General features: G+C 45.9%; 1 protein-coding gene across 3 annotated transcripts in view; it reads left to right on the forward strand.

Annotated features, from left to right (window-relative positions):
- HSD11B1L (hydroxysteroid 11-beta dehydrogenase 1 like) overlaps positions 1-21,810 on the forward strand; it is a 252,076-nt gene that overhangs the window by 183,755 nt on the left and 46,511 nt on the right. For 2 of the 3 annotated variants that reach the window (XM_063914435.1, XM_063914436.1), the window contains 2 exons: positions 12,906-13,036; positions 15,542-15,653. In XM_063914435.1, the coding sequence (XP_063770505.1) occupies positions 12,965-13,036; positions 15,542-15,653 (184 nt within the window). In that variant the 5' untranslated portion in view covers positions 12,906-12,964. Of the gene's footprint in view, positions 1-7,894; positions 8,117-12,905; positions 13,037-15,541; positions 15,654-21,810 lie in introns of those variants that run through there. The other variant, XM_063914434.1, reaches the window with a different exon arrangement.

The following is a 21,810-nucleotide window of genomic DNA, read 5'->3' on the forward strand; positions in this document are numbered from 1 at the left end:
TATATAATACATACAATTAAAGGGATGTAGTTGGCATCCCGGAAGACAGGATGCTAGCATTCAGAATACTGGCACCAGAACCCCGACACCTGTCAGAATGCTGATGCCAGAATCCTGACAGCCAGCATCCTGAATGTTAGTATGCCAGGGAGGGTTAAGCTTAGGCTGCAGGGAAGGAGGTGTACGGGAAGGGTAAGGGGTAGGGTTAATTCATTTAATTCAAAATGTCAGGATTATGGTGGTCGGGATGCCGCTGTCAGTATTCTGACCTGCCGGCAATCCCAGCAGACCCCATATGCAGTATACAGTATATTTAAAAAATAGTAAAATTGGCCTCAGTGTCCTACACAGGTGTAGCATGAGTTGCCGGCGGCCGGGTCCCCGGCGCCCAGCATACCGGCGCCGGGATCCTGACCGCCGGCTTGCCGACAGAGGGGCGAGTGCAAATGAGCCCCTTGCGAGCATAGTGGCGCGCTAGGCACGCCACGCTATCTATTCTCCCTCCAGGGGGGTCGTGGACCCCCAAGAGGACGAAAAGGTGTCGGTATGCCGGTTGTCGGGATTCCGGCGCCGGTATACTGTGCGCCGAGATCCCAACAACTGGTATACTGAATACCACCCTCATACACGATTCCCTAACATGCAGGCTAGTGTGTATACATAAAGATTAGATGCCACTACTTTGTTACTTTGTTTACAATATACTTTATCACTTTAAAAGTCCTTGAGTGTTGTCCATGTACTCTGCATACGTATAATGATGCAATTCACCCCAGCCCACCTAGTGGCCACCTGCATCTTCCCTCTGAGAGGTTGTGGAGGTAGGGGTGTTTACAGGTTAGGTGGTGCTAGGCTGAAACTTTGCCTAGGGTGCAGAGAGAACTTGCATTGGTCCTGGCTATACCCCATGTAATTTGAGGCAATTATTACAATGCTTGTGCAGTTCTGTGTTGTTGATACATACAGTAGAGATGAGCGGGTTCGGTTTCTTTGAATCCGAACCCGCACGAACTTCACTTTTTTTTTCACGGGTCCGAGCGACTCGGATCTTCCCGCCTTGCTCGGTTAACCCGAGCGCGCCCGAACGTCATCATGACGCTGTCGGATTCTCGCGAGACTCGGATTCTATATAAGGAGCCGCGCGTCGCCGCCATTTTCACACGTGCATTGAGATTGATAGGGAGAGGACGTGGCTGGCGTCCTCTCCATTAGAATAGATTAGAAGAGAGAGAGAGAGAGAGAGATTGTGCAGACAGAGTTTACCACAGTGACCAGTGCAGTTGTTGTTAAGTTAACTTTTATTTAATATATCCGTTCTCTGCTATATCCGTTCTCTGCCTGAAAAAAACGATACACAGCAGTCACACAGTGTGACTCAGTCTGTGTGCACTCAGCTCAGCCCAGTGTGCTGCACATCAATGTATAAAAGCTTATAATAATTGTGGGGGAGACTGGGGAGCACTGCAGGTTGTTATAGCAGGAGCCAGGAGTACATAATATTATATTAATTTAAAATTAAACAGTGCACACTTTTGCTGCAGGAGTGCCACTGCCAGTGTGACTAGTGGTGACCAGTGCCTGACCACCAGTATAGTAGTATATTGTTGTATACTATCTCTTTATCAACCAGTCTATATTAGCAGCAGACACAGTACAGTGCGGTAGTTCACGGCTGTGGCTACCTCTGTGTCGGCAGTCGGCACTCGGCAGGCAGTCCGTCCATCCATAATTGTATAATTATATACCACCTAACCGTGGTATTTTTTTTTCTTTCTTTATACCGTCGTCATAGTCATACTAGTTGTTACGAGTATACTACTATCTCTTTATCAACCAGTGTACAGTGCGGTAGTTCACGGCTGTGGCTACCTCTGTGTCGGCAGTCGGCAGGCAGTCCGTCCATCCATAATTGTATTATTATAATATATACCACCTAACCGTGGTTTTTTTTTCATTCTTTATACCGTCATAGTGTCATACTAGTTGTTACGAGTATACTACTATCTCTTTATCAACCAGTGTACAGTGCGGTAGTTCACGGCTGTGGCTACCTCTGTGTCGGCAGTCGGCAGGCAGTCCGTCCATCCATAATTGTATTATAATATATACCACCTAACCGTGGTTTTTTTTTCATTCTTTATACCGTCATAGTGTCATACTAGTTGTTACGAGTATACTACTATCTCTTTATCAACCAGTGTACAGTGCGGTAGTTCACGGCTGTGGCTACCTCTGTGTCGGCAGTCGGCAGGCAGTCCGTCCATCCATAATTGTATTATAATATATACCACCTAACCGTGGTTTTTTTTTCATTCTTTATACCGTCATAGTCAGTCATACTAGTTGTTACGAGTATACTACTATCTCTTTATCAACCAGTGTACAGTGCGGTAGTTCACGGCTGTGGCTACCTCTGTGTCGGAACTCGGCAGGCAGTCCGTCCATCCATAATTGTATTATTATAATATATACCACCTAACCGTGGTTTTTTTTTCATTCTTTATACCGTCATAGTCAGTCATACTAGTTGTTACGAGTATACTACTATCTCTTTATCAACCAGTGTACAGTGCGGTAGTTCACGGCTGTGGCTACCTCTGTGTCGGCAGTCGGCAGGCAGTCCGTCCATCCATAATTGTATTATAATATATACCACCTAACCGTGGTTTTTTTTTCATTCTTTATACCGTCATAGTCAGTCATACTAGTTGTTACGAGTATACTACTATCTCTTTATCAACCAGTGTACAGTGCGGTAGTTCACGGCTGTGGCTACCTCTGTGTCGGCAGTCGGCAGGCAGTCCGTCCATCCATAATTGTATTATAATATATACCACCTAACCGTGGTTTTTTTTTCATTCTTTATACCGTCATAGTCAGTCATACTAGTTGTTACGAGTATACTACTATCTCTTTATCAACCAGTGTACAGTGCGGTAGTTCACGGCTGTGGCTACCTCTGTGTCGGAACTCGGCAGGCAGTCCGTCCATCCATAATTGTATTACAATATATACCACCTAACCGTGGTTTTTTTTTCATTCTTTATACCGTCATAGTCAGTCATACTAGTTGTTACGAGTATACTACTATCTCTTTATCAACCAGTGTACAGTGCGGTAGTTCACGGCTGTGGCTACCTCTGTGTCGGCACTCGGCAGGCAGTCCGTCCATCCATAATTGTATTACAATATATACCACCTAACCGTGGTTTTTTTATACCACCTAACCGTGGCAGTCCGTCCATAATTGTATACTAGTATCCAATCCATCCATCTCCATTGTTTACCTGAGGTGCCTTTTAGTTCTGCCTATAAAATATGGAGAACAAAAAAGTTGAGGTTCCAAAATTAGGGAAAGATCAAGATCCACTTCCACCTCGTGCTGAAGCTGCTGCCACTAGTCATGGCCGAGACGATGAAATGCCAGCAACGTCGTCTGCCAAGGCCGATGCCCAATGTCATAGTACAGAGCATGTCAAATCCAAAACACCAAATATCAGAAAAAAAAGGACTCCAAAACCTAAAATAAAATTGTCGGAGGAGAAGCGTAAACTTGCCAATATGCCATTTACCACACGGAGTGGCAAGGAACGGCTGAGGCCCTGGCCTATGTTCATGGCTAGTGGTTCAGCTTCACATGAGGATGGAAGCACTCAGCCTCTCGCTAGAAAACTGAAAAGACTCAAGCTGGCAAAAGCACCGCAAAGAACTGTGCGTTCTTTGAAATCCCAAATCCACAAGGAGAGTCCAATTGTGTCGGTTGCGATGCCTGACCTTCCCAACACTGGACGTGAAGAGCATGCGCCTTCCACTATTTGCATGCCCCCTGCAAGTGCTGGAAGGAGCACCCGCAGTCCAGTTCCTGATAGTCAGATTGAAGATGTCAGTGTTGAAGTACACCAGGATGAGGAGGATATGGGTGTTGCTGGCGCTGGGGAGGAAATTGACCAGAAGGATTCTGATGGTGAGGTGGTTTGTTTAAGTCAGGCACCCGGGGAGACACCTGTTGTCCGTGGGAGGAATATGGCCGTTGACATGCCAGGTGAAAATACCAAAAAAATCAGCTCTTCGGTGTGGAGGTATTTCACCAGAAATGCGGACAACAGGTGTCAAGCCGTGTGTTCCCTTTGTCAAGCTGTAATAAGTAGGGGTAAGGACGTTAACCACCTCGGAACATCCTCCCTTATACGTCACCTGCAGCGCATTCATAATAAGTCAGTGACAAGTTCAAAAACTTTGGGTGACAGCGGAAGCAGTCCACTGACCAGTAAATCCCTTCCTCTTGTAACCAAGCTCACGCAAACCACCCCACCAACTCCCTCAGTGTCAATTTCCTCCTTCCCCAGGAATGCCAATAGTCCTGCAGGCCATGTCACTGGCAAGTCTGACGAGTCCTCTCCTGCCTGGGATTCCTCCGATGCATCCTTGCGTGTAACGCCTACTGCTGCTGGCGCTGCTGTTGTTGCCGCTGGGAGTCGATGGTCATCCCAGAGGGGAAGTCGTAAGCCCACTTGTACTACTTCCAGTAAGCAATTGACTGTTCAACAGTCCTTTGCGAGGAAGATGAAATATCACAGCAGTCATCCTACTGCAAAGCGGATAACTGAGGCCTTGGCATCCTGGGTGGTGAGAAACGTGGTTCCGGTATCCATCATTACTGCAGAGCCAACTAGAGACTTGTTGGAGGTACTGTGTCCCCGGTACCAAATACCATCTAGGTTCCATTTCTCTAGGCAGGCGATACCGAAAATGTACACAGACCTCAGAAAAAGAGTCACCAGTGTCCTAAAAAATGCAGCTGTACCCAATGTCCACTTAACCACGGACATGTGGACAAGTGGAGCAGGGCAGGGTCAGGACTATATGACTGTGACAGCCCACTGGGTAGATGTATGGACTCCCGCCGCAAAAACAGCAGCGGCGGCACCAGTAGCAGCATCTCGCAAACGCCAACTCTTTCCTAGGCAGGCTACGCTTTGTATCACCGCTTTCCAGAATACGCACACAGCTGAAAACCTCTTACGGCAACTGAGGAAGATCATCGCGGAATGGCTTACCCCAATTGGACTCTCCTGTGGATTTGTGGCATCGGACAACGCCAGCAATATTGTGTGTGCATTAAATATGGGCAAATTCCAGCACGTCCCATGTTTTGCACATACCTTGAATTTGGTGGTGCAGAATTTTTTAAAAAACGACAGGGGCGTGCAAGAGATGCTGTCGGTGGCCAGAAAAATTGCGGGACACTTTCGGCGTACAGGCACCACGTACAGAAGACTGGAGCACCACCAAAAACTACTGAACCTGCCCTGCCATCATCTGAAGCAAGAAGTGGTAACGAGGTGGAATTCAACCCTCTATATGCTTCAGAGGTTGGAGGAGCAGCAAAAGGCCATTCAAGCCTATACAATTGAGCACGATATAGGAGATGGAATGCACCTGTCTCAAGTGCAGTGGAGAATGATTTCAACGTTGTGCAAGGTTCTGATGCCCTTTGAACTTGCCACACGTGAAGTCAGTTCAGACACTGCCAGCCTGAGTCAGGTCATTCCCCTCATCAGGCTTTTGCAGAAGAAGCTGGAGGCATTGAAGAAGGAGCTAACACGGAGCGATTCCGCTAGGCATGTGGGACTTGTGGATGCAGCCCTTAATTCGCTTAACAAGGATTCACGGGTGGTCAATCTGTTGAAATCAGAGCACTACATTTTGGCCACCGTGCTCGATCCTAGATTTAAAGCCTACCTTGGATCTCTCTTTCCGGCAGACACAGGTCTGCTGGGGTTGAAAGACCTGCTGGTGACAAAATTGTCAAGTCAAGCGGAACGCGACCTGTCAACATCTCCTCCTTCACATTCTCCCGCAACTGGGGGTGCGAGGAAAAGGCTCAGAATTCCGAGCCCACCCGCTGGCGGTGATGCAGGGCAGTCTGGAGCGACTGCTGATGCTGACATCTGGTCCGGACTGAAGGACCTGACAACGATTACGGACATGTCGTCTACTGTCACTGCATATGATTCTCTCAACATTGATAGAATGGTGGAGGATTATATGAGTGACCGCATCCAAGTAGGCACGTCACACAGTCCGTACTTATACTGGCAGGAAAAAGAGGCAATTTGGAGGCCCTTGCACAAACTGGCTTTATTCTACCTAAGTTGCCCTCCCACAAGTGTGTACTCCGAAAGAGTGTTTAGTGCCGCCGCTCACCTTGTCAGCAATCGGCGTACGAGGTTACATCCAGAAAATGTGGAGAAGATGATGTTCATTAAAATGAATTATAATCAATTCCTCCGCGGAGACATTGACCAGCAGCAATTGCCTCCACAAAGTACACAGGGAGCTGAGATGGTGGATTCCAGTGGGGACGAATTGATAATCTGTGAGGAGGGGGATGTACACGGTGATATATCGGAGGGTGAAGATGAGGTGGACATCTTGCCTCTGTAGAGCCAGTTTGTGCAAGGAGAGATTAATTGCTTCTTTTTTGGGGGGGGTCCAAACCAACCCGTCATATCAGTCACAGTCGTGTGGCAGACCCTGTCACTGAAATGATGGGTTGGTTAAAGTGTGCATGTCCTGTTTTGTTTATACAACATAAGGGTGGGTGGGAGGGCCCAAGGATAATTCCATCTTGCACCTCTTTTTTCTTTTCTTTTTCTTTGCATCATGTGCTGATTGGGGAGGGTTTTTTGGAAGGGACATCCTGCGTGACACTGCAGTGCCACTCCTAGATGGGCCCGGTGTTTGTGTCGGCCACTAGGGTCGCTAATCTTACTCACACAGCTACCTCATTGCGCCTCTTTTTTTCTTTGCGTCATGTGCTGTTTGGGGAGGGTTTTTTGGAAGGGACATCCTGCGTGACACTGCAGTGCCACTCCTAGATGTGCCCGGTGTTTGTGTCGGCCACTAGGGTCGCTAATCTTACTCACACAGTCAGCTACCTCATTGCGCCTCTTTTTTTCTTTGCGTCATGTGCTGTTTGGGGAGGGTTTTTTGGAAGGGCCATCCTGCGTGACACTGCAGTGCCACTCCTAGATGGGCCCGGTGTTTGTGTCGGCCACTAGGGTCGCTAATCTTACTCACACAGCTACCTCATTGCGCCTCTTTTTTTCTTTGCGTCATGTGCTGTTTGGGGAGGGTTTTTTGGAAGGGACATCCTGCGTGACACTGCAGTGCCACTCCTAGATGGGCCCGGTGTTTGTGTCGGCCACTAGGGTCGCTTATCTTACTCACACAGCGACCTCGGTGCAAATTTTAGGACTAAAAATAATATTGTGAGGTGTGAGGTATTCAGAATAGACTGAAAATGAGTGTAAATTATGGTTTTTGAGGTTAATAATACTTTGGGATCAAAATGACCCCCAAATTCTATGATTTAAGCTGTTTTTTAGTGTTTTTGGAAAAAAACACCCGAATCCAAAACACACCCGAATCCGACAAAAATAATTCGGTGAGGTTTTGCCAAAACGCGTTCGAACCCAAAGCACGGCCGCGGAACCGAACCCAAAACCAAAACACAAAACCCGAAAAATTTCAGGCGCTCATCTCTAAGTCATACAGTAATAAGTGTGTATAGGTCGTGTTAAGGGCGGGACTCCACTCCATACAGTATTGATTTGCCTCAGCCATGTGAAATGTAACACCATGTGAACTTTCTGCTAAATAAGCTTCCAGTAGTTATAATACTTCATTGGTTGCAGTCACTGATTGTTATCTAAAGGCCTTTGAGACGGGGCCACGCTATTCCAGTTTCTCAACCTGTTTGCAAGCTATGTGAAAGAAATGGGTGTAGCACAACAAAAATGCAGACTGTCACAATCTACAGTATGTGCGTGTCATTGTACTATTATGCAACACACACAGAGCCAGGATTATACACTGCAGTGTAGTTTATGGAACAGCCATGTCTAGCACGTGATTCTTAGAATACATCTGACAGACTTCTCTCAGTAGGATAAGTGTGCACAAAGCACCACTTTGTTGTGCAGACTCAGACTGTGAAGCTGTACTGAGTATAGGACTTCTGATTCCAGTATGGGCTACATAATAAAAGGATGGTGCTTTGTTGTATTTGTGGCAGCACTGGGATATCTGTACCGTGACACTTTTGACCCAGGTAAGAAATTAAATTCATGAAGTAAATCATTAGAAATAGTTTTTGGGTTTTTTTTGCATGGAAAATCCAGTATAATGTGGGAAATTGGGGGTAATTCCAAGTTGATCGCAGCAGGAATTTTTTAGCAGTTGGGCAAAACCATTTGCACTGCAGGGGAGGCAGATATAACATGTGCAGAGAGAGATAGATTTGGGTGTGGTGAGTTCAATCTGCAATCTAAATTGCAGTGTAAAAATAAAGCAGCCAGTATTTACCCTGCACAGAAACAAAATAACCCACCCAAATTTAACTCTCTCTGCAAATGTTATATCTGCCCCCCTGCAGTACACATGGTTTTGCCCAACTGCTAAAAATGTTCCTGCTGCGATCAACTTGGAATTACCCCCAATGTGTGATTTTATGGGGATGGTTTGCAGATTTGAGGAAAGAAATGCTCTGTCTGTGGGGTGCATTGTTTATAAATAAAATAAATCTTTATCTTCATTTCTGATTAAATTGATATTATTTCTGTATCTATACACTACTAGACTGTTGCATATGCACACAAAATATATTTAAAAGGACTGAGTAATTAAAGGGAGGTACACACTGGGCGATTTTAGACTAAAAAAATAAACGATAACGACATAAATGTCGTTATCATTTATTTTAGGGTTATATGATCCAGTGTGTATGGGGGCAATATTGGTGACCGATGAACGATCTCCCACATGCTTTTTAGCGATCACCAATACTGAGCTGACATGCAGCTCAACCCATCAATGTCGGGCTGAGCTGCATGTTCGGGAATGCCGGTGGTTAGTGGTTACATCACTGAATGTTATCGTTCAACAATAATGTTCAGTGTGTACGCACTATATCGTTCAACACTATATCCTTCAACGATATAGTCGTCCATCGCCGGCAATTCCCCGTTGCGTAGTGTGTACCCGCCTTAATGGGCCCTACAGACTCGGCGATGTGCCGCCGAGCTGCCCGACTGCCGATACGGCAGACGGGCGACCCGGCGGCGGGGAGGGGGGGGGGGGGCAGTGACGTCACCCGGCTCCGTAGATGTGCAGGCAAATATGGACGATCTCGTCCATATTGGCCTGCATGCACAGCCGATGGGGTATCAGCAATGAACGAGCGAGGGGCCGCGCATCGTTCATCGCTGGTGCCTCCACACTGCACGATATGAACGTTATCTCGTTCATTAATGAACTAGATCGTTCAAATCGTGCAGTGATGTCGGCCAGTGTGTAGGGCCTATAAGACATGTCTTACTGCCTGGAACAGTACTGTATGCTAATAGTCCCAGATCATCAACATGAGTGGAGTCTGAGCCAGTAGGGGACATCCTCTAATTTGTGCCAATTTCCCATCAATTTATGTCAGCTGCACATTTTGTACATTACATATTTGCATTTCTTATATTTTTTTTTATAGAACAGGAAAGATGGGGGAAGTTGCATTTCTTCTCTTTCATGTATCCTTGCATTTTGGACCCATCATTCATCATTTATATCTGATCAGTGTGCACCCCATACACACTGATCTATTGTTAGCTCAGTGTGTAGTTCATACTTGCCTATTTTTGAAAAAGCATTTCAGGGAGATGTGAAAGTAACCCTATCAGTGTGGACGTGTACTGCTACATCTGAGAGGTGTGTCATAAAAATTACTTACATCCAAATGTAAATGAGCCCCAAAGTTAGTATCATCTACTTATTGAAGAAAATACACTGATATTTTTCAGGATTTGTTTGTGTATTGTGTTTTAAGAGGTTCCATATACTGTAAGTGGCCAAGAGAAACCTTATTTAAAGTGCATGTAGCCATAGCAATCAATGCAGTGAAATGGCCCTGATGATCACATTTGAATGTATGTATCTCTGATTTCTTTTTATTCCCCAAGAATGTAACAGCTACATAATGGGGATAATGTGTAATCAGGGAGATTGATAGACTATTCAGGGAGTCAGGGAGATTGCTACTATTTCAGGGAGTCTCCTGCAGAATGAGGGAGGGTAGGCAACTATGGTGCACTTTCTTCTATTGGACTGGGAGGCCTCTACATTTTTAAGAAGCACAGAAGATGCAACCTCCAAATCCGACTGTAGCTGGAGCATTTGAGTTTTGTATCAGCTAATGCTTCTGTATGCACACCTATGCAATTATCGGTCCGATCAGCCGATACCATGTGATCAGCCCAAAAATTACATTGTTTTATACCTAACTTTAAACTAAACAAGGTACCACCATACTAAGTGCAAAGGTGTAGGACATCACCAGTGTATTTTCAGGCACCAGGGGCACATAGCCATACCTTCCAACTGTCCCAATTTTCGCGAGACAGTCCATTTTTTTGGGACTGTCACACCCGCGGGCAGCAGTGTCGCATGGTGGGGGGGCAGTTGGGAGGCTCCCTGTCACTCGCTGCTCTGTTAGCAGAGCAGCGGTGAATAGATGCTATGCACATGCGCACCTCTAAGCATCACAACGTACATGGGCATCTACACCTGGTCTTATCCAAAAGGCAGAAAAGTGTCATAAGTGTCATAAGGAGCACCGCACCAGCCACCTCCCAAAATTGAGGACCTGAAACTTTGAGCCATTAACTGCACTCAGTAATCACTAGTGGAGTGAATCACGGGTCCCTAGATTATCAGCATTTGTTTCACGGCACCCTTAGGATAAAAGTTTATTTATATATATTTGGAAAAAAATTAAATGAAGTAATTTGTGCCTACCTGCTATCCTCAGGATCAGTTATGTGGTGGTGTACAGTTGTCAGTGGTGCCAAGAGAGGGGGGGAGAGGGTACAAATTACCTGGGCCCAGGTCTGATGGAGAGGCCCAGTGGGGGCCCAGGTCCATACCTCCTTTGATTAGGCCATGCCTCTTGAAAAGTACCTGGGCCCAGCCAGGATCACTACTGCCCTGGCTGTGAGGCATGCCATGCTCCTGTGAGTGGGTGCTTCTGATGTGCTAGACACTCCCCCAAAGGGGGGTGGCCATGCCCTCAGCATGCTGTGGTCATACCCCCTCCAGTGGGGGCAGGGGGGCCCCAGAAGTTGTTGTACCCGGGCCCAGGATTTCTCTTGGCAGCCCTGACAGTTGTGCTTCTGATTGTCCACATAGTTTGTGAACATACTTTTACACATTTTTCCCCACCCTATAATCTGCACTTAAGAATCAATCTGTTTTTTCTTGATACGCTTGCTCTTCAGGGCCTATCCGGAGCTTGGGTCACCTCCGTGTCATAGTCAGATCATCTTCTGGTGTCCATTTCTATTCCTAGTAGCACCTTCCCCCTACTTCCTTTCGTTGGCACCTTAACGCTTCTCTTCTTCTTAACAAGGATCATGTCCTCAGCACCACAAAAGCTTTAGAAGAATTCTTTACTTTCAACCAGTCTGTGGAGGTTTCTCCGGCAGTGGTGTGGGAGGCTTACAAGGCTACAATTTGGGGTCACTTTATCTCGATAGCCAAAGCCCAGAAACATAAAGATCTTCAGGTGGTCGCTGACCTTGAGAGTCAGATAGAGGAACTGATGATTACTCACTGGCATTCTCTTAAGAATTCTATTTATAAGAAGCTTTTATCTTTGAAAGGTCAGTTTCATCAGATCTTATTAGCTAAGGTCACTAAAACTCTTTGTTGGCTGCAATACCGCTTTTATGATAAAGGTACTGTAACAAAGCGGAGTCCCTTTTAGCTTTCAGACTGAGTGCAATAGAATACTGGCGATCAAAGACACCCAACGTAAATTAACCTATGATCCCTCAAATATTGCCCATACATTTAGAGACTTTTACTAAAGTCTTTATAATCTTCACATTATTTTCAACAGCCCCTCACTGAACCCTAAAACTGGTGACTTTCTTCAGTCCTGTCCCTTATCAGTTTTGACCAGGGGCAGCTCCAGAGGTGGGGCTGCAGCTCAGCTCAAAATTCAAATAGGGAAGCTACACAAACTGATAGTAAGTCAGTTTGAAATGACAGTTGGTGTGGCTCCCCTATTTAAAATTTGTACTGACCTTCAGCCCCACCTCTGGAGCTGCCACTGGTTTTGACTGATTCCCAGATGGAGAATCTTAACTAGCCTATTACCTCTGAGGAAATGGAAAGTTCCATCATCTTATATTTCAAATTACTAAGGTTAACATGCCTGTTTCCAAACCCTTACAGAAACTTATATGGCATATATTGACCGCAGTCAAATGTTGCATAGCATTTCATTGGAAGACCCCTCTGCCTCCCTCTGTAACCTCAATAGTGAAAGCGATATGGTTCACCTACAACATGGAGTTCATTTCCAGTATAGTTGACAATAAGGCAACTTTCTTCTCCTCCACCTGGTCTCTGTGGCTGTCCTTCCACAGTTTTCCCCAACCTATGTCTTTTGGACAATAACTCCATAGCCTCCTATAGTCTATCCCTAGCAGCCATTGGTCCGTCTTTGATTATGAATATGTCTAATGAATAGAACTATGTTGTATTACTGTTTTCTCAATGTCGTATTTATATATGTTTTTGTCCGATTTATTGTCCATGGCTTCATCAACCTGTGATTAAGTCATGCTTGGATGTATTCTCATCTGTTCCTTTCCTCCTTCCCTTTTTTGCCTTCTGTCAATCCCTTTTCTCCCTCCCATTTACTTACTTATATTGTAGGAAAATATATTCAATAAAAAGTTTTACAAACTATGGTAATGTGATTACTACTGTATGTTTTTATACATAATAGAATTAATATTTATGGTGGCAATTTATATACATGTGTGCCCTCTTTCATTTTCTCACAGCCAGTCTTGCCAATGCTAGGGTTCTAGTTACTGGTGCCAGCACGGGCATTGGGGAGGAGATGGCATACCAGTACGCCAGAGCAGGAGCGAATCTTGTACTGACTGCAAGGAGGGAGCATGCCCTGGTCAAGGTAAGAGATGTATCCATCAGAATGCCAGATGTATAACCAGAATAACAAATTGCCTCAAGTAGTGAAGTAACATAAGCAATTGGGTAAAAGATCAAATTATCTGAAAACAGTAAATGGACAGGGGCAAATGGAATGTTAGAAATGCACCACAGTATATTAACACCATAATTAGAGGAATGGCATATCACAGTTTCCCTCAGTTGGTGATGCTGTGGCCGGCAGCAGAAATCTTGGGGCCTGGTACACTAATGTTTTGGGGTTTCACATGCGACCCCGTAAGTACAGGCTGGTCGGCCATTGGCTTATCCCCCATTTCTCTCCAGCCTCATCTTGGCCTGTTTCTCTCAACTTTATCCCCCGTTACTCTACAGCCTCATCTTAGCCTATATCTCTTCAGCCTCATCCTTATCTCCAGCACTATTGGCTTTCTGTCTGTCCAGCAACACCCCTGTGTCTTACCATCTCTAGCCATCAGCTTATCCCCCGTGTCTGTGAACCTCATCTACCCTGTGCCTTTCAGCCTCATCCCTCCCTGTGTTGCACATTCTTCTGCATGTCTCTTAGCCCCATGCCCCATGTTTTTCCAGCAAATCCCCCCATTTCTCTCAGTCCCATCCCTCTCTGTCTCTCCAGCACATCCACCTCTCTCCCCAGTTCCGTAACTTCTTCAAATTCTGCTCAGTATCTTTGCATCTCCACCAGCCCTGTACCTTTTCAGCCCCAACCCTTTGTCTTTCCAACCCCCTTCCCGCGACTCTCCAAACCTCACGTACCTTCTGCTGCCTACACCTCCTTGCGGATTCTGTGCCAACCAGCGATGCAAGATTGTGATGTAATGCACTGGGCAAAAGACAAAAAACTTTATTGCACCAGTCGCTGGACTTACAGCAGCCAGACTGGTCCAGGGGCACATGAACTGGGCCTGAGTTTACAAACATTTATATCCAATCAAAATCCACCACTTAGATAAAGCTCACCCCCATGTTCCTAGACTTTCATGACCAATACAAGCCATAAATAATGCAAAAATAAATAGTATTTTAGAGGTTTCCTTAATTGGAAGGGGTAACACTAAAGCAGGGACGTAGTGAGGGCAAAGCAACCTCATATCACCACAGACTCCTTCTCTGTGCCTTCACTGTGCTGGATCCCAACTTTCAGCTTGGCTTTGACATCAGCCAGAATCAGTCACACATGAGGAGAGAATATGGTATGTCCCTGCTGTTGAGGGGAGGCCTGAGCTGGATGCTGCTTATGAAAAGTCCGGGTCACGGCTCCCATGACTCAAAAGAGCCTGAGCAGTGAGTCTGGTGAGGTCACACCTGACTGCTTTGATGCTGCATGCCAATAAGGACCACTCAGGGGCCAGATTAAGGCTAGTGGGGGCCCCGGGCAACAAAGGTGTGGGGGCCACCACCAAAAATTTTTCCTCTGCACCCCACCGCTGTCACTACTATGCCCCTTAGGAGTAGGAGAGAGAGAGAGTGAGGAGAGTGAGAGACAAATAGGGTTCAGAGAGAGAAAGAGAGAGGGGGGAGCGAAGGAGACATACAGGGGGAGAGGGGAGAATGATAGAAAGGGTGTTGGAGTGAGAGAGAGGGTGTCAGGGAATGAAAGAGAATGAGAAAAAGAGAGAGGGAGAGTTAGAGAAGGTGTCAGGAAAAAAAGAGAGACAGAGAAGAACAAGAGAGTGAGGGAGAGAGAGAGGGTGTCAGGAAGGGAAGTGAGACAAATATTGAGGGGGGAAGAGAGTGAGGGACAGAGAGAGAGAGGAAGGGAAGTGAGGGGGTAGAGAGACAGGAGCAAGAAGATAAGAGATGGTGTCGGAGAGAGAAACAGAGAGAGGAACGAGAGAGGGAGAGAGAGAGAGTAAGAGGGTGTTAGGGAGGGAGAAAGAGACAGAGAGAGAAAGAAAGAAAGTGAGGGGTAGAGAGCAGGATAGAGAGGGGTTTTCAAGGAGAGAGAGACAGAGAGTGAGAGGGAGCAAGGGTGTCAGGGAGGGAGAAAGCGACCGAGCAAGAGAGGGGGAAGAAGTGGGAGAGAGATAGGGTGTCAGTGAGGGGGGGAGAGAGAGAGGAAGGTAGAAATAGAGCAGGAGAAACACTACCTACTAGGCTACAGCAGCATAAGGTCACTGATGGGGGCGGGCACTTTGGAGTGTTAGGCCCTTCCCCATACACCTGCGAATCGCAGCATTATGTCTCTGTGTATAAACAAAACCAGCTTGCACAACTTAACGCCTTACTTATTCTGTTTATATTACAGGTTGTACTTCTTTATGTCATTGTTTTTTGTCTTGGTGGCTACAGATTTTTCTGGGGGGCAAATTGGACACTGCAGTGACCAAAGGGTTTTCTGAGTGAGAGTTGTTGCTATAAATTTAAAATGTTACTCATGTTACCAATGACATTCTTACACTCGCAGAAATGTTCTATAGATCATGTTGTCAGTTGGAGATTCACATGAACAATACAAATCTCTGACTGTTCCTCTACTTTACGGCAGGTGAGAAACAAGTGTCTGGAGCTTGGGGCAAAGACAGTGTCCCTGGTCCTTGCTGATATGGGCTCATCAGAGGCACGAGAGAAAGTGGTGGAACAAGCAATCTCTGAGATGGGTGAGAGAGGAGAGAATATCTGCTAAATGATTGTGATCTATTATAGCACAGGTTCTTCTCAAACTCTTTGATCAGGGCACCAAACAGTGCATGTTTTTCAGGTCTGACAGGATCGCAAGTAAAATAATTAGCTTTACCTGTGGAACTTTTAAAATGTGTCAGAGAGTAATTAATACACCTGTGCACCTGGGGGTAAATTTACTAAGATGGGAGTCCTATTTAAGATGGGATGTTGCCCATAGCAACCAATCAGATTCTACTTCTCATTTATCTAGCACCTTCTACAAGATGATACCTGAAATCTGATTGGTTGCTATGGGCAACATCCCATCTTAAATAAAACTCCCAATTTAGTAAATTTACCCCACGGAATGATCTGGAAAACATGAACTGTTTGGGGTCCCAAGGACCGAGTTTGAGAACCACTGTATTATAGGTTACAGTGAATTTTGTGTGATTGTTATAATTATTGGTAACCTCTAAAATGTATAAGAAGGAAGTGAATTGGGTCACATAAATTTACTGAAATCCTAATCCTAATTTGCAAGAATCTTAATAATAGAATTCTTTGAAATAATGGGGTGCAAGCTTTGCCATATATGATGCATGGCTCTTCAGGTTAATTAAAGTATGTATATGCATGATTACTAGGATGTATGATTGAATAATTACATACTGTATTTTTATTAATAGCTTTTGTGATTTTATATTTACCAAATTTTTTGGACACAGGTATAAAGTATTCATAAAACAAAAATCTATCTTTTTAATAAATTTGATAATTAATCTTAAAGTAAGGGGAGCTGTCTGTATTGCTGGCTCCCTCTGATAGTATCAGTGCAGGATTCCAGGTCCACTACTCCCAGCCTGCCCCCTGCTTCCCAACTACTACTCTTAAGGTGCATACACACTAGGCGATTTTGCCCAGTGTGTATGCACAGTGATGATGTGAACATCGCTGAGTGGAAAATCACACAGTGCATACACACTGAGCGATTTTCACAAGGCCCAGCGATGTTCACGGGGGTGAACCACTTTCCACAGAAGGAGACTGTGGAAAGTGGTTCAATCTGCCAGTAAAACAGATCGACGGATGGCAGCGGCCAGCGATGATGCGGGAGTGTGCGTCAGCACTCATCGCACGGCCATACACACTAGTGATGAGCGGGTTCGGTTTCCGAGAAACCGAACACCCCCGAGCTTTACCTTTTTTACACGGGTCCGAGCAGACTCGGATCCTCCCGCCTTGCTCGGCTAACCCGAGCGCGCACGAACGTCATCATCCCGCTGTCGGATTCTCGCGAGATTCGGATTCTATAAGCAGCCGCGCGTCGCCGCCATTTTCACACGTGCATTGGAGATGATAGGGAGAGGACGTGGCTGGCGTCCTCTCCGTTTAGTAGAAGTCAGAAGACAGTTGATTTGATTGCTTGTGCTTGTTTATTACTATAATTGTGGGGAGGATTGGGGAGCAGCTGTTAGGAGGAGTACAGTGCAGAGTTTAGTTTTTTTTATCCGTTCTCTGCCTGAAAAAAACGCTCCATACCATATCTGTGCTCAGTGTGCTGCATGATATATCTGTGCTGAGTGCTCACACTGCTTAATTGTGGGGACTGGGGAGCAGCTATAGCAGGAGTACAGTGCAGAGTTTTGCTGACAGTGACCACCAGTATACGTTTGTCTGCCTGAAAAACACTCCATATCTGTGCTTGCTCACAGTGTGCTGCTTTATTGTGGGGACTGGGGACCACCAGTATAATTAATATTATATATAGGAGGAGTAAAGTGCAGAGTGCACTGCTGTACCTACCTCTGTGTCGTCATCCATTAAGTATACTATCCATCTACATTCCTATACCTGTGGTGCATTTTAGTTTAGCAGTTTGCTGACAGTGTCCACCAGGTCCAGTATACTATATATATACTTATAGCAGTACGGTAGGCCACTGCTGTACCTACCTCTGTGTCGTCACTCGTCATCCATTAAGTATACTATACATCCATCTACATTGTATACCTGTGGTGCCTTTTTTTTAGACTAGTTTAGCAGTTTGCTGACAGTGTCCACCAGGTCCAGTATACTGTATATAGCAGTACGGTAGGCCACTGCTGTGTACCTACCTCTGTGTCGTCACTCGTCATCCATAAAGTATTCTAGTATCCATCCATCTACATTGTATACCTGTGGTGCCTTTTTTTTAGACTAGTTTAGCAGTTTGCTGACAGTGTCCACCAGGTCCAGTATACTGTTTATAGCAGTACGGTAGGCCACTGCTGTGTACCTACCTGTGTCGTCACTCGTCATCCATAAAGTATACTTATATCCATCCATCTACATTGTATACCTGTGGTGCCTTTTTTTTAGACTAGTTTAGCAGTTTGCTGACAGTGTCCACCAGGTCCAGTATACTGTATATAGCAGTACGGTAGGCCACTGCTGTGTACCTACCTCTGTGTCGTCACTCATCATCCATAAAGTATACTAGTATACTATCCATCCATCTACATTGTATACCTGTGGTGCCTTTTTTTTAGACTAGTTTAGCAGTTTGCTGACAGTGTCCACCAGGTCCAGTATACTGTATATAGCAGTACGGTAGGCCACTACTGTGTACCTACCTCTGTGTCGTCACTCGTCATCCATAAAGTATACTAGTATCCATCCATCTACATTGTATACCTGTGGTGCCTTTTTTTTAGACTAGTTTAGCAGTTCGCTGACAGTGTCCACCAGGTCCAATATACTGTATATAGCAGTACGGTAGGCCACTGCTGTGTACCTACCTCTGTGTCGTCACTCGTCATCCATTAAGTATACTAGTATCCATCCATCTACATTGTATACCTGTGGTGCCTTTTTTTTAGACTAGTTTAGCAGTTTGCTGACAGTGTCCACCAGGTCCAGTATACTGTATATAGCAGTACGGTAGGCCACTGCTGTGTACCTACCTCTGTGTCGTCACTCGTCATCCATAAAGTATACTAGTATCCATCCATCTACATTGTATACCTGTGGTGCCTTTTTTTTAGACTAGTTTAGCAGTTTTGCTGACAGTGTCCACCAGGTCCAGTATACTGTATATAGCAGTACGGTAGGCCACTGCTGTGTACCTACCTCTGTGTCGTCACTCGTCATCCATAAAGTATACTAGTATCCATCCATCTACATTGTATACCTGTGGTGCCTTTTTTTTAGACTAGTTTAGCAGTTTGCTGACAGTGTCCACCAGGTCCAGTATACTGTATATAGCAGTACGGTAGGCCACTGCTGTGTACCTACCTCTGTGTCGTCACTCGTCATCCATAAAGTATACTAGTATCCATCCATCTACATTGTATACCTGTGGTGCCTTTTTTTTAGACTAGTTTAGCAGTTTGCTGACAGTGTCCACCAGGTCCAGTATACTGTATATAGCAGTACGGTAGGCCACTGCTGTGTACCTACCTCTGTGTCGTCACTCGTCATCCATTAAGTATACTAGTATCCATCCATCTACATTGTATACCTGTGGTGCCTTTTAGTTGTGCGCAGTAAATATAGTAGTAGGCCATTGCTATTGATACTGGCATATAATTCCACACATTAAAAAATGGAGAACAAAAATGTGGAGGGTAAAATAGGGAAAGATCAAGATCCACTTCTACCTCGTGCTGAAGCTGCTGCCACTAGTCATGGCCGAGACGATGAAATGCCATCAACGTCGTCTGCCAAGGCCGATGCCCAATGTCATAGTAGAGAGCATGTAAAATCCAAAAAACAAAAGTTCAGTAAAATGACCCAAAAATCAAAATTAAAAGCGTCTGATGAGAAGCGTAAACTTGCCAATATGCCATTTACGACACCGAGTGGCAAGGAACGGCTGAGGCCCTGGCCTATGTTCATGGCTAGTGGTTCAGCTTCAAATGAGGATGGAAGCACTCATCCTCTCGCTAGAAAAAAGAAAAGACTTAAGCTGGCAAAAGCACAGCAAAGAACTGTGCGTTCTTCAAAATCACAAATCCCAAGGAGAGTCCAATTGTGTCGGTTGCGATGCCTGACCTTCCCAACACTGGACGGGAAGAGCTTGCGCCTTCCACCATTTGCACGCCCCCTGCAAGTGCTGGAAGGAGCACCCGCAGTCCAGTTCCTGATAGTCAAATTGAAGATGTCACTGTTGAAGTACACCAGGATGAGGATATGGGTGTTGCTGGCGCTGGGGAGGAAATTGACAAGGAGGATTCTGATGGTGAGGTGGTTTGTTTAAGTCAGGCACCCGGGGAGACACCTGTTGTCCGTGGGAGGAATATGGCCCTTGACATGCCTGGTCAAAATACAAAAAAAATCAGCTCTTCGGTGTGGAATTATTTCAACACAAATGCGGACAACAGGTATCAAGCCGTGTGTTGCCTTTGTCAAGCTGTAATAAGTAGGGGTAAGGACGTTAACCACCTCGGAACATCCTCCCTTATACGTCACCTGCAGTGCATTCATCATAAGTCAGTGACAAGTTCAAAAACTTTGGGTGACAGCGGAAGCAGTCCACTGACCACTAAATCCCTTCCTCTTGTAACCAAGCTCCTGCAAACCACACCACCAACTCCCTCAGTGTCAATTTCCTCCTTACCCAGGAAAGCCAATAGTCCTGCAGGCCATGTCACTGGCAAGTCTGACGAGTCCTCTCCTGCCTGGGATTCCTCCGATGCATCCTTGAGTGTAACGCCTACTGCTGCTGACGCTGCTGTTGTTGCTGCTGGGAGTCGATCGTCATCCCAGAGGGGAAGTCGGAAGACCACTTGTACTACTTCCAGTAAGCAATTGACTGTCCAACAGTCCTTTGCGAGGAAGATGAAATATCACAGCAGTCATCCTGCTGCAAAGCGGATAACTGAGGTCTTGGCAGCCTGGGCGGTGAGAAACGTGGTTCCGGTATCCATCGTTAATTCAGAGCCAACTAGAGACTTGATTGAGGTACTGTGTCCCCGGTACCAAATACCATCTAGGTTCCATTTCTCTAGGCAGGCGATACCGAAAATGTACACAGACCTCAGAAAAAGACTCACCAGTGTCCTAAAAAATGCAGTTGTACCCAATATCCACTTAACCATGGACATGTGGACAAGTGGAGCAGGGCAGACTCAGGACTATATGACTGTGACAGCCCACTGGGTAGATGTATTGCCTCCCGCAGCAAGAACAGCAGCGGCGGCACCAGTAGCAGCATCTCGCAAACGCCAACTCGTTCCTAGGCAGGCTACGCTTTGTATCACCGCTTTCCAGAATAGCCACACAGCTGAAAACCTCTTACGGCAACTGAGGAAGATCATCGCAGAATGGCTTACCCCAATTGGACTTTCCTGGGGATTTGTGACATCGGACAACGCCAGCAATATTGTGCGTGCATTACATCTGGGCAAATTCCATCACGTCCCATGTTTTGCACATACCTTGAATTTGGTGGTGCAGAATTATTTAAAAATCGCCTATTGTGTATGGGCCTTTAGCCTGCCCCCCTGCTTCCCACTCTTACTCTATTTAGCCTGCCTATTGCTGCCAGCTGCTACTTCCATCCTGCTCCCCACCACTACTACTCACAGCCTGTCCTCCCTGCTCTGCATTACTACTACTCCCATCCTGCCCCCTGACAGGGCCGTCTTAACAGCAGTGCAGGCCCCTGGGCACAGCAATCCACTAGACCCCCTACCCATCCTCCAGCAGTAGGGGTGGGGGGTGCTATCAGTGGCAGCTTTGATGTTCTGCGGGCGGTAGGGGGTGTTCTATCTTCCGCTCAGCATGTAGGACCTGGAGCAGTAATTTATGCTAATTACTCTTTACTGCACAAATAGGGCAAAACTGTAAAAGGGGGCATTGTGCTGAATGAAGAAGCCCTGTTACATGACTTCCAGGGTAGTAGGTGGTGTTTAATACGTAGGGGAGGGATGGATAGTGGAGTGGGCTTAACATTTATCATTTTCCGGTGGGAGGGCATCTTGCTTGACTGCAGATATCTCAAGTTCCTCAAAATATATTTCTTAGCTTTGAATGGGATAAAAAAAACTAGAGAGTCCCACCTTTCAGAAGGTTCTGGGGACTTGGGGGTCAGAGTTCAGGAGCCAGAGCAATTCACCAATGAAAATCTAAAACTGCATACCAGGAGTGTGGAGTTGGGGCAGTGACCAG

The sequence above is a fragment of the Pseudophryne corroboree genome, chromosome 1, assembly GCF_028390025.1.
Source record: "Pseudophryne corroboree isolate aPseCor3 chromosome 1, aPseCor3.hap2, whole genome shotgun sequence".
Taxonomy (NCBI): domain Eukaryota; kingdom Metazoa; phylum Chordata; class Amphibia; order Anura; family Myobatrachidae; genus Pseudophryne; species Pseudophryne corroboree.